This window comes from Syngnathus typhle, linkage group LG11 (assembly GCF_033458585.1).
Source record: "Syngnathus typhle isolate RoL2023-S1 ecotype Sweden linkage group LG11, RoL_Styp_1.0, whole genome shotgun sequence".
In the NCBI taxonomy this organism is placed as follows: domain Eukaryota; kingdom Metazoa; phylum Chordata; class Actinopteri; order Syngnathiformes; family Syngnathidae; genus Syngnathus; species Syngnathus typhle.
Window position 1 is genome coordinate 13,732,339 of NC_083748.1, and position 13,029 is coordinate 13,745,367.

General features: G+C 43.7%; 1 protein-coding gene across 1 annotated transcript in view; it reads right to left on the minus strand.

Moving 5' to 3' along the window:
- tafa3a (TAFA chemokine like family member 3a) overlaps nucleotides 1-13,029 on the minus strand; it is a 51,079-nt gene that overhangs the window by 9,042 nt on the left and 29,008 nt on the right. Inside the window, exon 2 of the mRNA XM_061292117.1 lies at nucleotides 11,965-12,077. Coding sequence (XP_061148101.1) covers nucleotides 11,965-12,076 — 112 coding nt within the window. The 5' untranslated portion in view covers nucleotide 12,077. The remainder of the gene's footprint in view (nucleotides 1-11,964; nucleotides 12,078-13,029) is intronic.

Consider the following 13,029-nt stretch of genomic DNA (forward strand, 5'->3'; position numbering starts at 1 on the left):
CCCTCTTAACTTTGCAGTAGTGTACAACGTCATTAATCAAATAGAATGGTGTTCTTTCGGTCATATTCTGATGGTAGTCCATTAAGCTTGGAGAAAGGGCATCTGTAATAGACGGACCACTAACTTCCAAAGGGCGAAATCTGCAACCTCACCACCATCGATCGCCCGATAACAACAATAACCATAATCCAAAACAGCCGTTAGTCTCAGGAACCTAGTAAACTCGATGTGGCTCTTTAGATGTGATTCAAAGAATGTTGAAGTTCTTTTCAGAGGACACTTCATTACACTGGTAAAGATTTTCAATAGAGACCCTGATTTGAAACCAAGATTGCGGCAAATCTCCCACCTTCCCATTATCTGCCAATTGCGAGATCTCATTTGCAACATTAAAAACATTTCGCGCCAATCGATACAAAGTCATTCACGTTCACACCAAAGGCAGCGGCGGCAGTTAGGACTAAACGCCTTTTCACCCCATTAGCCGACTTGCTGATGCAAAAATAAGTCGATAAATAGAAATAAGAAGAGGTTAGACCGTTTGACTAATTGGTAGGATTATCTTTGAGCCACTGCCATGCCCACGGTCAAAGTTAATTAATGTCAGAAGGGGATATTCAGATGTGGTTTGAGGACATGAGAACCAGGCAAGTGAGATCAGCGTTCACCATTTGGGAGAAGAGAACAAATGCAATCCAAATTGGCCCACTAGAACAAAGCTATTGGGCTTTCAAGTTGCAAGCAAGTCCTAAGTTATCAAAACACAGGAATGCCAAGTCAAGTGTTGAGCCAAGCAAGACCTACTCAATAGGTGACTTAAAGATGACTCAAGCCAGGTCATGTGGCCGGCCGGCATCCCCAGACGTTTGATTATCCATACAAAAATGACGGTTCCATCATTTCTGGGACTCTGGAAGATCCCAAGTGGATGTTAAGGATGGCCTAAGGTTGGAAGAGGATCAGGTTGGTAATTAAAAAAGAGTCTGCTATTTGAGACCAGACCTGAACCTCTGAACAGGATGCGCGTTCTGGACACAGCGGGTCCGACTCAGCTGCTAAGCATCCGACTGAGGAGTCTTGCTGCCGTAGCGAGAATAGAGCAAAAGACGATGATGAACCTTAAAAAGACAAGCGACTCATTAAAAAGCATGTAGTCAAAGCCGCGACAGTGCAAAATTCAGCACTGCATAGATTTGGGAAGTGAAATAGCTTGTGGGAAGTGCCATTTATCTAAATATTCACAAATCACTGAAGGCAATTTTGGAGAGGGTGGGAGGAAGTAAAATACGATTAAAGTTGGATTCTAAAATGAAGGACATTTGCATTTGCTTGGACTTAGGGCTGGGAGATGCCTAATTCAATATCAAAACCAATCGCCATTGACACGTCGTCGATATCAGTCCAAAGCGCCTTTGAGAAAACGTTCAAACTAAACAAAATCGGAACCCCGGCCGTGCCTCAGGCAGTCTAGCGCACGTTGGGAAAGAGTCTCACATTCACTCCGACCGTTGGGAAAGTCAAATTTGCTGTGACAGTGCTGGCTACATTTGGAAATGAAAAGGGAGCAGAGTGCATTCTCAGTACACACTTGATATATTTCAGTCCTAGCCCCAGTTGACTTTGACAACACTCAACATCTTTTTGCTCAAATGAATGTCAATAAATCTTGAGCGTGACTCCCCACACTAACTTCTAATCAAGCATAATGAAGTCAAATGGATGCATGGTTGGAAGGGTGATGGGTCAGTCACGTCCATATTAATGTTAAACTCCAAGAGCCATCTATTATTGAGTCACTTGATTCACAGCCATGAGTGTGTGTTCTTTGGCTTTTTCTTCACACCACCTTGCAGGAAACATACCTGCACGAGAACACGCACTCATGGTGAAGCCATATTGACAAACCGATAGGTCAATATGTTGTTCAAGGACGCATTGACGGAGCGTGCAGGCCACAGACTTTGATTGTACGGCTGCAAGCGGCTCAGCAAATCACCACACTTACCCTGTCATCCTGATGAAGAACAAAGCAACTCTTCATTTTGCTATCAAGTGTGAGCGTCAAGCACAGAGCTGGAGATACCAGGTGAAAGGTCCAGTCTTGTGCAGGCGGGCGGGCGTGTGCCAAAGATCAATACATTTCTATTAAAGCACTTAGGCCTGCCGTGAGTTAGAATCACATCAGCAGGAAGGAGAAGGGACATAAAGAAAGGTGAAAGGACAGAGACCAGTAACGAGGATTGGCGTGAATCCCGGACGATCAATAGCGCTCTCCTGCTGCGGCAAAAACGTCGGATCGGCCATAAGCGCAACGATACCCGTGCAAACAAAGTCATTCATTTTGTGCCTCATTATAAAGAGTGGCTAAACGACCTGTTTTTCATTACTTTTCAAAGGTTAATGGGAATTTATCCGTGGTGGGCGATACTGCGAGAGCATCGGTTCAATTTCAAGTAAATCCGTGGTCAGTATTGGCGATAAAGATCTCTAATAAAGTTTGATGCATTTATGTTGTCATTTAATTGCTGAGTCTGATTTAATTTTATCATGGGAGGAATTAGCAGAATAACAAACAGGGAGAGAGACCCAACACAAGAGGCAGAAATGTGCCACAGTGAGTGTAAGAACATGATCAAGTGACGGAATTCTGCGAGAAATTGAAATGATGTTGGACGTTTTTGCAAACCTTTTCTTTTCCCCACATTGTCATCTCTGTCCAAATGAAAGATGCAAAAGGTAATTGCGTCCCTTCAATCCAAGCCTTGAATCCAAAGAAGCATTTGGCTATATTTGACAAAACCGCTTCATTACGCTGGTATCAATCAATATCCAATTAAAATATTTATTCGTGAAAAAGATGGAACTCTCTGAAAATAATTAGGACACTTGAACAAAAACATTACTTTCATCTTTTTTTCTCTCCATGCATTTGTATTGGGCCTGTCACACTTTCTTTGACAGCATTTATTTGCAAATACCATGTGCACAAAATAACAGTTTGCTCGTATCATGGGCTGGCTGAATGATGCTTTTGCTAGGGAATTTGTTTCCATGCCACAACTTGCGTTTGTTTCTCTTTTTTTCCGAGGCAAGGAGGGCTCATGAAATGAGACAAGACACATATTCAAACCGAGCAGAGAGAAGGAAACAAAAGTAATGTCTTCACGAAAGAAGCATTTGCAGGGTTACCCAAACCGGCTCACAGTTTAACCGGGAGGTCCTTATACAGACTCGACATACATTCTAATTAGAATGCAATTTGTCCGACAATAAATCAGGGTCCAGCTCGACTGGGGCAATCTATATCCTTGATATCATTATATTGGACCTGGTTGGCCGGCTCCCATTGTCTGTCCGTCTGTGCTAATCACCAGGGTTCCAATCAAACGATTGATTCAACATGCAGGTAGGGAGGCATCGCTAACAAGGGTGTCCAAGTTGTCAGCCGCGCGACTGAATCCATCAGCTTCACCCGGCCACTCCGGGAAGAAAGCTCCAGCGCTGGAACGGCAATCAAAACAACGGTGGCCCGTCACCGACGCCAACAGAGACCTCATTTAGCCGAGTATGACGCACAGGGGAGCCCGTCCTGTACAACCAGATCCCTATTATAAACCTGCTGTTGGGTCCAATTGACCCGTCTTATTAAAGTTTGACACATGGGGCTAAGAGAGGGGCAGAGATTTCCTATTTTTAAAGTAACACACATAATAGTCACAAAGTAATGAAGATTTTATGAACATTTCGACAGCCAACTTGAGATTCGAAAGTGACACAAAGAAAGTGCAGGTAGGTCTTGTTTAATCATTTGTTTTGTCTATCCTTTTCTCATCCTCCTCCGTCCGCGAAATGGGAGTCCGTCAGTGACCATCTTGATAAACAAGCAGCAAGTCCCATTTTGCTGAACCGAGCGAGCTCAACGTATTAAAATATCACTCGCAGAATTTTCATCGGCAACTTTTTCGAACGATGGAATGGAAATGTCAATGTGGGGGGAAAAAACTGTTCCTACTTAGCATTAAAGACAAGAGACACAAAGGAAACGGAGAAAACCATCATGACATTCAAGTGACAGATGACAAGCAAGCCTTCGCCGTAAATATGAGCACGAGGGAAATCAGATAACATCAATACGGCGGGAGAGTCCACGGTGGAAGAAGGAGAAATGATGAAAAGATGAAGAAAGTGCAAAACTAAGCTCTTTCATGCAACGTTACGTGCAGTAATTGGTATTCATTTGACAAGGCTACATTCAGATCTATGGCATAAAATTAGAAGCTGAAGGCGAGGCCAAAGTCAGGCTTGAATATCAATGGGCTTGTTACATAACATGACACGGCAAGACCGCACATTAGTCTGCTTTTATGGCTAGAATAACGACACTACTGGGATGCTGAGTCATGCACATCCAAACAAGAAAAAGGCACAAAGGAGACCTCTCTCTTTTGCCCTTTGTTTTAATGAAACCACTGAATTTAGACTCATACATGCACAGAGCAACTCATTGCAGTATATTATCTGCTCCGAATATATATATATATATATATATATTTTTTATTTTATTATGTCATATTTATATTATTTATGTATTCATCTCTTATTATGCCATATTTATATTATTTATTGAAAAATAAATTTATGAATAAATGAATCTGTGAATCTGAAGTATGCAGGGGTCCACTGTAAATATCAACATTCTGTGCGTAACGTCTCATAAATGATTGGATAAATTATGCACGTCCTGTAGTATGCATCATTGATTGCAATAGTGATGACCACACTTAAGCGGCATCTATGTGAGTACAATAGAGCAGCCAATGACATCGCAGATTTAGACTTCCTCCTGCCTTAGCGTGAACATGAATGCGCAAAGGAAACAAACTTGTTCGTCCTCTCAGGCGTGCGGTAATTGCTTTGGCACTGCAAGAGCCAGATATACTTTGAATCCTTCCTCACTTCACTAACACGTGCCTCTGTCGGGCAGAAGTACATCAAAACATAAAATACAGAGTGAAGTCGACATAAATCCAGGAGGTCCAGGAGGCCCCTATGAAATTCCAATGATTCATACTCTTTGCTCCACATTTTGGTAATCCACTTAGGTTCAAAGGCACTATGCTGATCGCAGCTCATAAAAAGTCTATTTTTCAGCTAAAAGCCTCCCAGTGATACTTAAAGAACCACAACTGCGGGAGTTACAAAAAAGCGGGGCTGAATGTCAGCCGCTATTAAATAATACAGACGGCAGAAACAATTCTAGAAATATTCAAAAGACCGACAATGTTGGCGCCTGCTGAGAAATAATGCAGAAAGTCAGACTTGAATTGAATTAGAGTATTCAGAAAAGACACATTTTCCAGGCTGTAAACCTGCTGAGTTGAAAAACAGGCAAGGGTGCGTTTACTTAGCGTTTAGGAATATTGGCGGGGGTGAAAAAGCCTCTTCAACTTGAAAGCCTTCCTTTCGTGCGCTCCAAAATACAAATAGGCAAAGTATAAACTGGGCAGATTAATCAATCACATCAGTCTTCCTGATATATGCAGGATGAAATCCTCTTTGTGACTACAGTGATGAGAAGAACCATGACATTAGAAAGATTAGGGGATTTTGTAAACAATACCGTACGATAATCCTAAAAAAATGGGCAAAATAAAAATAGAAGAATTTGAAAGAGGATGTCTGATTGAAACCAGAAAGCAAGACCAAAAGAAAAGTTGAGGACGGCTGCTGACTCATCAAAGCGGTTATCCTCATAGGTCAGACTGCTGGTTGACAGAGCTGAAATTAGTTTTCTTGTTTCACCCGCTAAGGATGATCTTTAGGGAGGTGGACTTTAAAATCAGATGAGTCGGCACTCGCGTCCCGCCGAGCCGACGCGCTTTGGATGAACCATTCATCTGGCTTGCCGCTGACTGATTAATTCCCGCGGCCTTACGAGTGAGCAACGACTCTAACACAAGGACGGCTGTGTTGTCTGGGCTCTTAAAATGTAGTAATAGATGTTCACAGAACCACCTCGCTGCGTTCTTCCTTTTTAGTCACATGCAATTTTCTCCCGCTAATAACGTGGGACGGGGTGCCGCCGAAGCATTTGTCACCGTCTCGTTTCCTCCATTGCGAGCTTAAGTACACTCACAGCCATGTTAGCTTGTTGCTGATTTACTGGAGCTACTCTTACCAGCCTCACCGTGGTCTAACAAGGCCAACGCCCGCCGATGAAAAGTCATTTTGCATCATTTAGCGCTCGTCCAACAATGATGATGTCAGGGGAACCTTGAACAAATTAGGGATGCAGCCTTTGCAACTTGCGGATCCTCAAAATGTTTGACACATACTCCTCCAGCGTTAGATGGGCGTGTTGGTGCAGCAAGATGTAAGAAGCATTTTTTTGTCTTTTTACATTGGCCTTGGCAGTTGAGTGATTTGTGCATGTTTGGTGAGCGCAACTGAGCTCTGGCTCCCAGCCAGTAGGACACCACTAACAAGCGCGCTCTTGAAAGGCTTCTCAAAGCACGATCGATAGGCCGCCGAGCCGGGCTGGGCCACGCGCGTGGCGGCCTCAAACCGCGAAGCGGCGGCGGCGGTGGCGGCGTCTCTATCCGCCGCTCTTTTCATCTTGACACGCTGGCTTTACAGTATCTGTCATGTCTGTTCCTAAACGGATGGCGCCACCGCACGCCAACTGCATTGCCACGTTCTTCATTTTTCAGCTCCTGAGCCTTTGACTGACTGACTGATCGAGAAAAGGCCAGGCACGGCACAACGCAATGGTCTGGGGGTGGTTCGTTAGTCAGTGTTGTTGAGAAGGAATGGATTCTGATTTTCTTGAAATGAGCCATTCATTTTTCATAAGCCTGCATTGCTTGTTGTTCGCATGAATGGATGGATGGATGGATGGATGGATGGATGGATGGATGGATGGATGGATGGATGGATGGATGGATGGATGGATGGATGGATGGATGGATGGATGGATGGATGGATGGATGGATATAGGCAATTCCGAGCCTTAGGTAAGCCAAAACCTTTGGAAATATCAATGCAAGCACAGGGAGAAGAGTTAAAGTCTCAACAGCATTTTTAAAACGAGATTCGAAGGTAGGAACTGCGAGGCAGAAGTGCTTACTACTGTTCCCTCATGCTGCAGATTGTTTAAACTCATTTTAAATTTTCTCTTTTCTAACTCCCCATCAGGGGCTGTGATTATTTCTAGGATTATTTCACCACATCCGAGAGCATTTTGGGAATACTTGGGAAGAAACAATACTTCTCCTCTTCATACTTACTGCGACACTTTTACAAATCATATGTTCATCACATTCTTTGTCTTTGGTTAGATCCCGACCAGACTTCTATGAGGAGCAACTCTGCATCAAGTCGTTTCCCTAACTAAGTGAAATAAAAGCACACCCTGTGAAACGCTGGCCTCTATCTTTTTGCCGCTGCGCTCCGTGACTTCCTCTGGAATGAAGTGCAGGGGCAACTTGTCCACACTTGGACCATAAAGTCAACGACCAAGGCGGAGCATCGACTTTATGAGAATGGAGCGCCAGATAAAATGTAATAGGTGGAACTGCCGGAGTACCTTTTTCCTTGTTTTTATCCAAGGTTTGTCAATGTCCTTTCTTTGCCAAAGATGCCCTGTTAAAAAGGGACAAGTCGCATTGGCTTTTAATGGTGTCCTGAGGCGGCTTGCAATTGGACATGGAGTTGGGACCATATTGATTGGTTGGCTGACTGACTAAAAATGAGCTTATACTGCGCCAGTCTTTCCCAACCAATGCACATATACCAACGCAAATGCATATTCTAAAATAATTAGGATGTGTTTTGGTAGTGGTAGACTTTTTTTAAATATCTCAGGAAGCGAGTCATTCTTTTAAGTTAGCATCAGGTTTGCCAGAGCCTTTAGGTAGGCAGTGAATCACCCACCATCCATCCCCCGAAATGAATCAGTTCCCATCTTTTTACCTTTCAGTATTGCAATGCAGAGGAATGAAGCTATAGTGACCGTTTTGAAAAAGAGGCCAGCCTTGAATCTCCTCCTGGTGCTCAGCTCCAACCAAGCATGGCCCATTAACAGCACTACAATTGACTAACTTTAAAAGAGGCTTCTCTAATTGGAAGATAAAGGAAGGCTTTTAGTGTGTAAGACCCAATTACTGCCATGCTGTTAGCACCTCTCCACTGATTGCATTCATTAGGCAGAATGGCTATCATCCCCTCTCCTAGTATATCAAAATCCCCTCTCGGACCCCCCCCCCCCCCCCCCCCCACCTTATTCCAGCCTGTTCCAGAATAGCTGGAAGTCACTCATAAAGTCTCCAGGGCTAATGGGTTTACATACGAGTTGCGATTAGAGACTCGGCGCTGCCATAGCGCTTGCCCGCGGGTACGCTCGCAAACACCGTTTGCATCCCACCCACCCGACACAATGAAAAAGAAGAAGAATACAGTAAGTACCATTGCGCTTGCCTGAAAGCACAAGCAAGGCATGCAGACTAAACAGACTACTTTATTGCATCAAGTTGTGCTTTGCAATTGTGACAGGAACAATGCAAGCATCATTCTTGAATCCCTTTATTGGGAATTTATTGGATTAAAAAGATTTGAAAGTACAATTGGAAGCTATCTGTGACCAAGACAACAATTTAACCTGTTTAAGACGGAGTGCCTCGCTTGGTAAACACGTTTGGATTTCTCACTTCTTTCATTGATTTTGGTCCCATTCATATCATTTGATTAATAATGATATTGACCATTTTAAGAATTTTTTTCGAATTTGTCATTTTTTTATGCTACCTTCGTTTCATGTGCAAACATCCTATTTTTCAAACGAATAGAAAATGACAAACTTAGCTTTGTTGTAGTTTAAGAATGATGTCGATTTAAAGTAAGCGTGCGGAAAGAGCCATCGGGATTCTCCCCACGTCTGCTTTGTCTCCTCTTACTTGGTTTCACAAGCGCGCCCAGAAATCATCCAAGGCCACTCTGCACTCATCTATAGAGTTGCCATTCACACGCCGATCGCCCCGGACATTTGACGGTTTTCTAATCTAGCAAGCTGCCACAGCCAGACGGGGGACCCAATCGCCTCTGTCAACCTCCACAGTGCATCTTGAGCAAGCTCCACATCTCTGTCTCAATCTCTGTCTGTCATCGTTGATGCTGGAGCCGCCACCCTATCTACGCAATCATCCACGTGCCCATGGGCTGGGCAAAAGTTATTTGGGATCAAATGCAATGCTTAAACTTTGTCCAACCAATATCCATCCGTTCAAAAACTGCTTGTGCATGCAGATCTCTTTTGCACTCCTTTTGAAAGGGGGAGCCATTACTTTATTTTAACAAACCAAGTTCTGACGACACTGGATCAGGATTCTACTTGGTCATTTCTATATACGTACGTATAAGTTGATGTGTTTTTTTTTTTTCGCAAAACATAACTGTCCCCAATTGCACAACATCAAATTCCTAAAATAACCGGAAGCCTTTAAGAACTCAGTGACTCGACTACTGGTACTTGCTTTTAAACAAGATCAAGCATGAAATGTCGGATGCTGTCATTAATTTGGACTCTGGAGGATATTTCTTTTCATGCGTTAACACTTTAAAATGAGTAAGAGAGGAAAAACAGCTGAATTACATTTGCATATGAAAGACAAAAAAAAACAGGAGACAAAAGCCCCATGTAGCACAAAGTCATTAGGGTGCATCACACACTTTCACAAAGCCTACACCATAAGCAAATATGGAAATATTGCACTGAATTTCAAATGAGAGCTTATGCACAGTTGCATGCTATTAATAAGGCCGCCTGGCCCGTGTACGTGTGTGTGTGTGCACACTTCAAGACCAACGTGACAAGTCATTTTGATCACAGTTTGCAGGAGCATCCAAAATCTGCACTGCATAATGACTTGTGTTTAAAAGTGTAACACAATTTATGACCCGCAAACAGCTCCGCTGCATACGTTCTTGCTTTTCAGTTTTTTCCCCCGCCTCTCAATGCATCACACGTCCTCGGCAGGAAAATGTTTTCCTCCTGTCAACATTTCACTTTTTTGCCCTCTCAGTCAAAACAAGCTTGAATGCTGGGTTTATTTTGGCCCACATACACACACGCAGAATTGTTGTTCAAGGAGAAAAAAAAAAATCAAAGAACAGTTGGTCAAAAGAGAACACCCAAAACAATGTATGTAAACTATACACTGACTGACCTTTTTTTTGTTGAATTTACTCCATTTACTCAATTGAATTAAATAAAAGTATCTGATCCACACACTTTTATTTAAAATCGACTTTAAAAAATGCACCTCGTTCCAGATGATTTCATTTTGTGCGACGACTTGGCAAAATAAATTTGAGTAAATTAAACACACCATCCCCCCCACACACACACACGTGCAGCGCTAAAAGTCTACATGCATATGGCGAACCCAATAGTAGTAGGTGGGTAGTCAACTTCCAAAGCTGATGACTGTTTATTAATAGCGGCGACTCCATTTTGACCCTGTGCATGGTCACATCATCAAGCCAAGTCAAAAGAGACAAGATGGTACAGCCAAAAGGTAGCACGCTTTGCTGGCTTCCTCTGCAGACCATTTTGGCTCTCGCCTGCTTTCTTCCCTCGCCCCTCTTTCATGACTAGCTAATGAATGTAGATGGTGCTCTGGGGATGTGGGGTAAGGAGAAGGGGGGGGGGGGCTTCTTAATAAGGCGCTGATGCGAGAGCGCCGCGTGCTCCGGTCGTGGTCGGTCGTGGTGAAAAGTTCAACCGCTTTGGCGAAGGTAAACAGAGAGGGGGCTAAAGAGGTTTGTTTATACGGCCCACCTTGACTTGACCTCTGCAGAGGCGGGCGTGATTAGCGCTTAGGGCTGCGCTTGCTACTAATAAGCCAAGCAGTGGCACGAATGCACAGGCGGCGACTTAAATGATTGAGCCAATGTGTTTGGATTTACAGGAACATTGTCAGTCAAAAATATGCATGAATTGAAGGTAGGATTTAAACGCCTTAGTGCAACTGAAACCTTTTGGCACTTTCAAGGGGCACGATTGGGATAGGACTCACTGAAGCAGAAATAGAAAGCCAAAGCATTGAAGACCTCTTTCAAACTGGGAAAAGATGACATTTATTAGATAAATGTCAATGTGAGTGTAAGATAAAGGCACAAATTGAATATGCTGTACAGCTAGGTTTTGTTCCTCGTGAGACTTAGGTTTCAGATCCGCCCGCCAATCAGAGAGAACATTTAAGGGATCAGCCGGCCGTGATGGTCAATTTTCACTGACTGAAACAAAAAAGGGAGGGGCCGCAACCTTAATTCTAACCCTAACCCAACCTCAGATGCGACTTTGGCAAATGTGGTCAGAAAATCATTTCAGCTTCGGAAATCACTGGCCAGTGACATGTTCCCTTCAGGTGCAACCTCTCCAGTTTGATCCGACTACTTGCTTTGGCGGAGCTTTCAGCGAGCGGCCGGCTACGATTGTCGCGTGGCGCAAATGAGGCTCATTATTTCAATGTGTAGTCACACTTTGTGCCCTCCCGCCCTAGGACCAGGCCATCCATCCATTAAAGGAAATCACTTTGAAAAGCCTTGTCCTTCCTTGGCCACACACACAGATGCATAACAACACACACACAATGAATGATGCATGGTCACCATTAGGCTACTGTAGTGGTGCACAAAACTTTGGACTGCTCAACTTTGAGGTGAGCGCACAAACCCCCGAAATGTTCGGCAAGCCCTCTCTGTCCATTTTTCCTGCTGTCTTGAGTTTGAGTTTGAGTTTCTGAGTCTGAGTTTGTCTTCTGTATATGAGTATTCATTTCTAATTCCATTGACGCTTTTCACTGTCTTTGTCTTATGAACCATCTTTGATCATGAGATCAAAATAACCCTTGCGACATGTGAACCAAGGCCTTAGCATGTTTTTGTAGAAGTCATCCCATTTCATACCAATGTGGCTCCGGTGTGACGACGCACTGCTGAGTTGTCCCCAGAGAGACAACATGCAGACGGTCAGCAGCAGCACCTTTCTGCACATTCCCCGCAGGTCCCGCTCCTTCATTCTGCAAGGAATAAAACAGACCTGTTACTCATGGTCAACTATTGCGCAACACACTGTTTATTGTAAAAAAAAAAAAAAAGAAAGATTGCTCCACACTTCACTTCTCACTCTTTGTACATGTTTTCAACATCTTCAATCGTTTAATGTCTAAAAAAAAAACCCCAAATGCAGTTTACTGGCTCTTCAAATATTATCATTGATCATTATTACGCATATTGATATGATACTGCCCAATTTTCCTGCGCGGTACTATAATAACATATCTACTGGTTCTGATGAGGGTATTTTGATGTTATTAATTTGTTTGTGCATAATATGTATCCCTTGAATACTTCTCCTCTGTTGCCACCCAACAGAAGGTGATAGTCCTCAAAGGTGCTTTATTATGCCGGCGCTACCCAGGAGGTTTTCAAGTGTTCTCCGTCTCAGTCGTCTTTAGTCGGCAGTCGTCTCTCCTCCTCCTCTGAGTGAGAAGCCCGCGGAAAGCTCAACACAGGCGCTCGCTCCAATCAGTGGCTTATCACGCTGCCAGCACCAGTGCCCTGCCGGACTCTCTCCTCTCTCTCGTGTGAGAATCAAATCACAGCTCAGACTTTGAACTGTGTTCCAGTGCTGCAACTCAAATTAGTCAGTCCATGTTTTTTTTTACCCCACCCGCCCCGCATGAGATTAACTCCCTGCTTCCCTTGCAAGCACTGGCAAATGAGGGGATGGTATTTTTTGATTTTATTTTGCCGTGACTGCCTTTGGACTGACTGCCAGAGACTCTTCATTGGAATAAGATGAGAGCGGTGATGCATTTTATACAGGGAGTTGGGATCACACAATCTGGAACATGACCACCGCATTCCTCGGGTTACAAGTTAGACATTTGGAGAGTTGTAGGTCTTTGGACGTTCGACTTGCGATGCATTTCTTCAATAATGGAACATGTATTAGGGCCCTCTCATTTC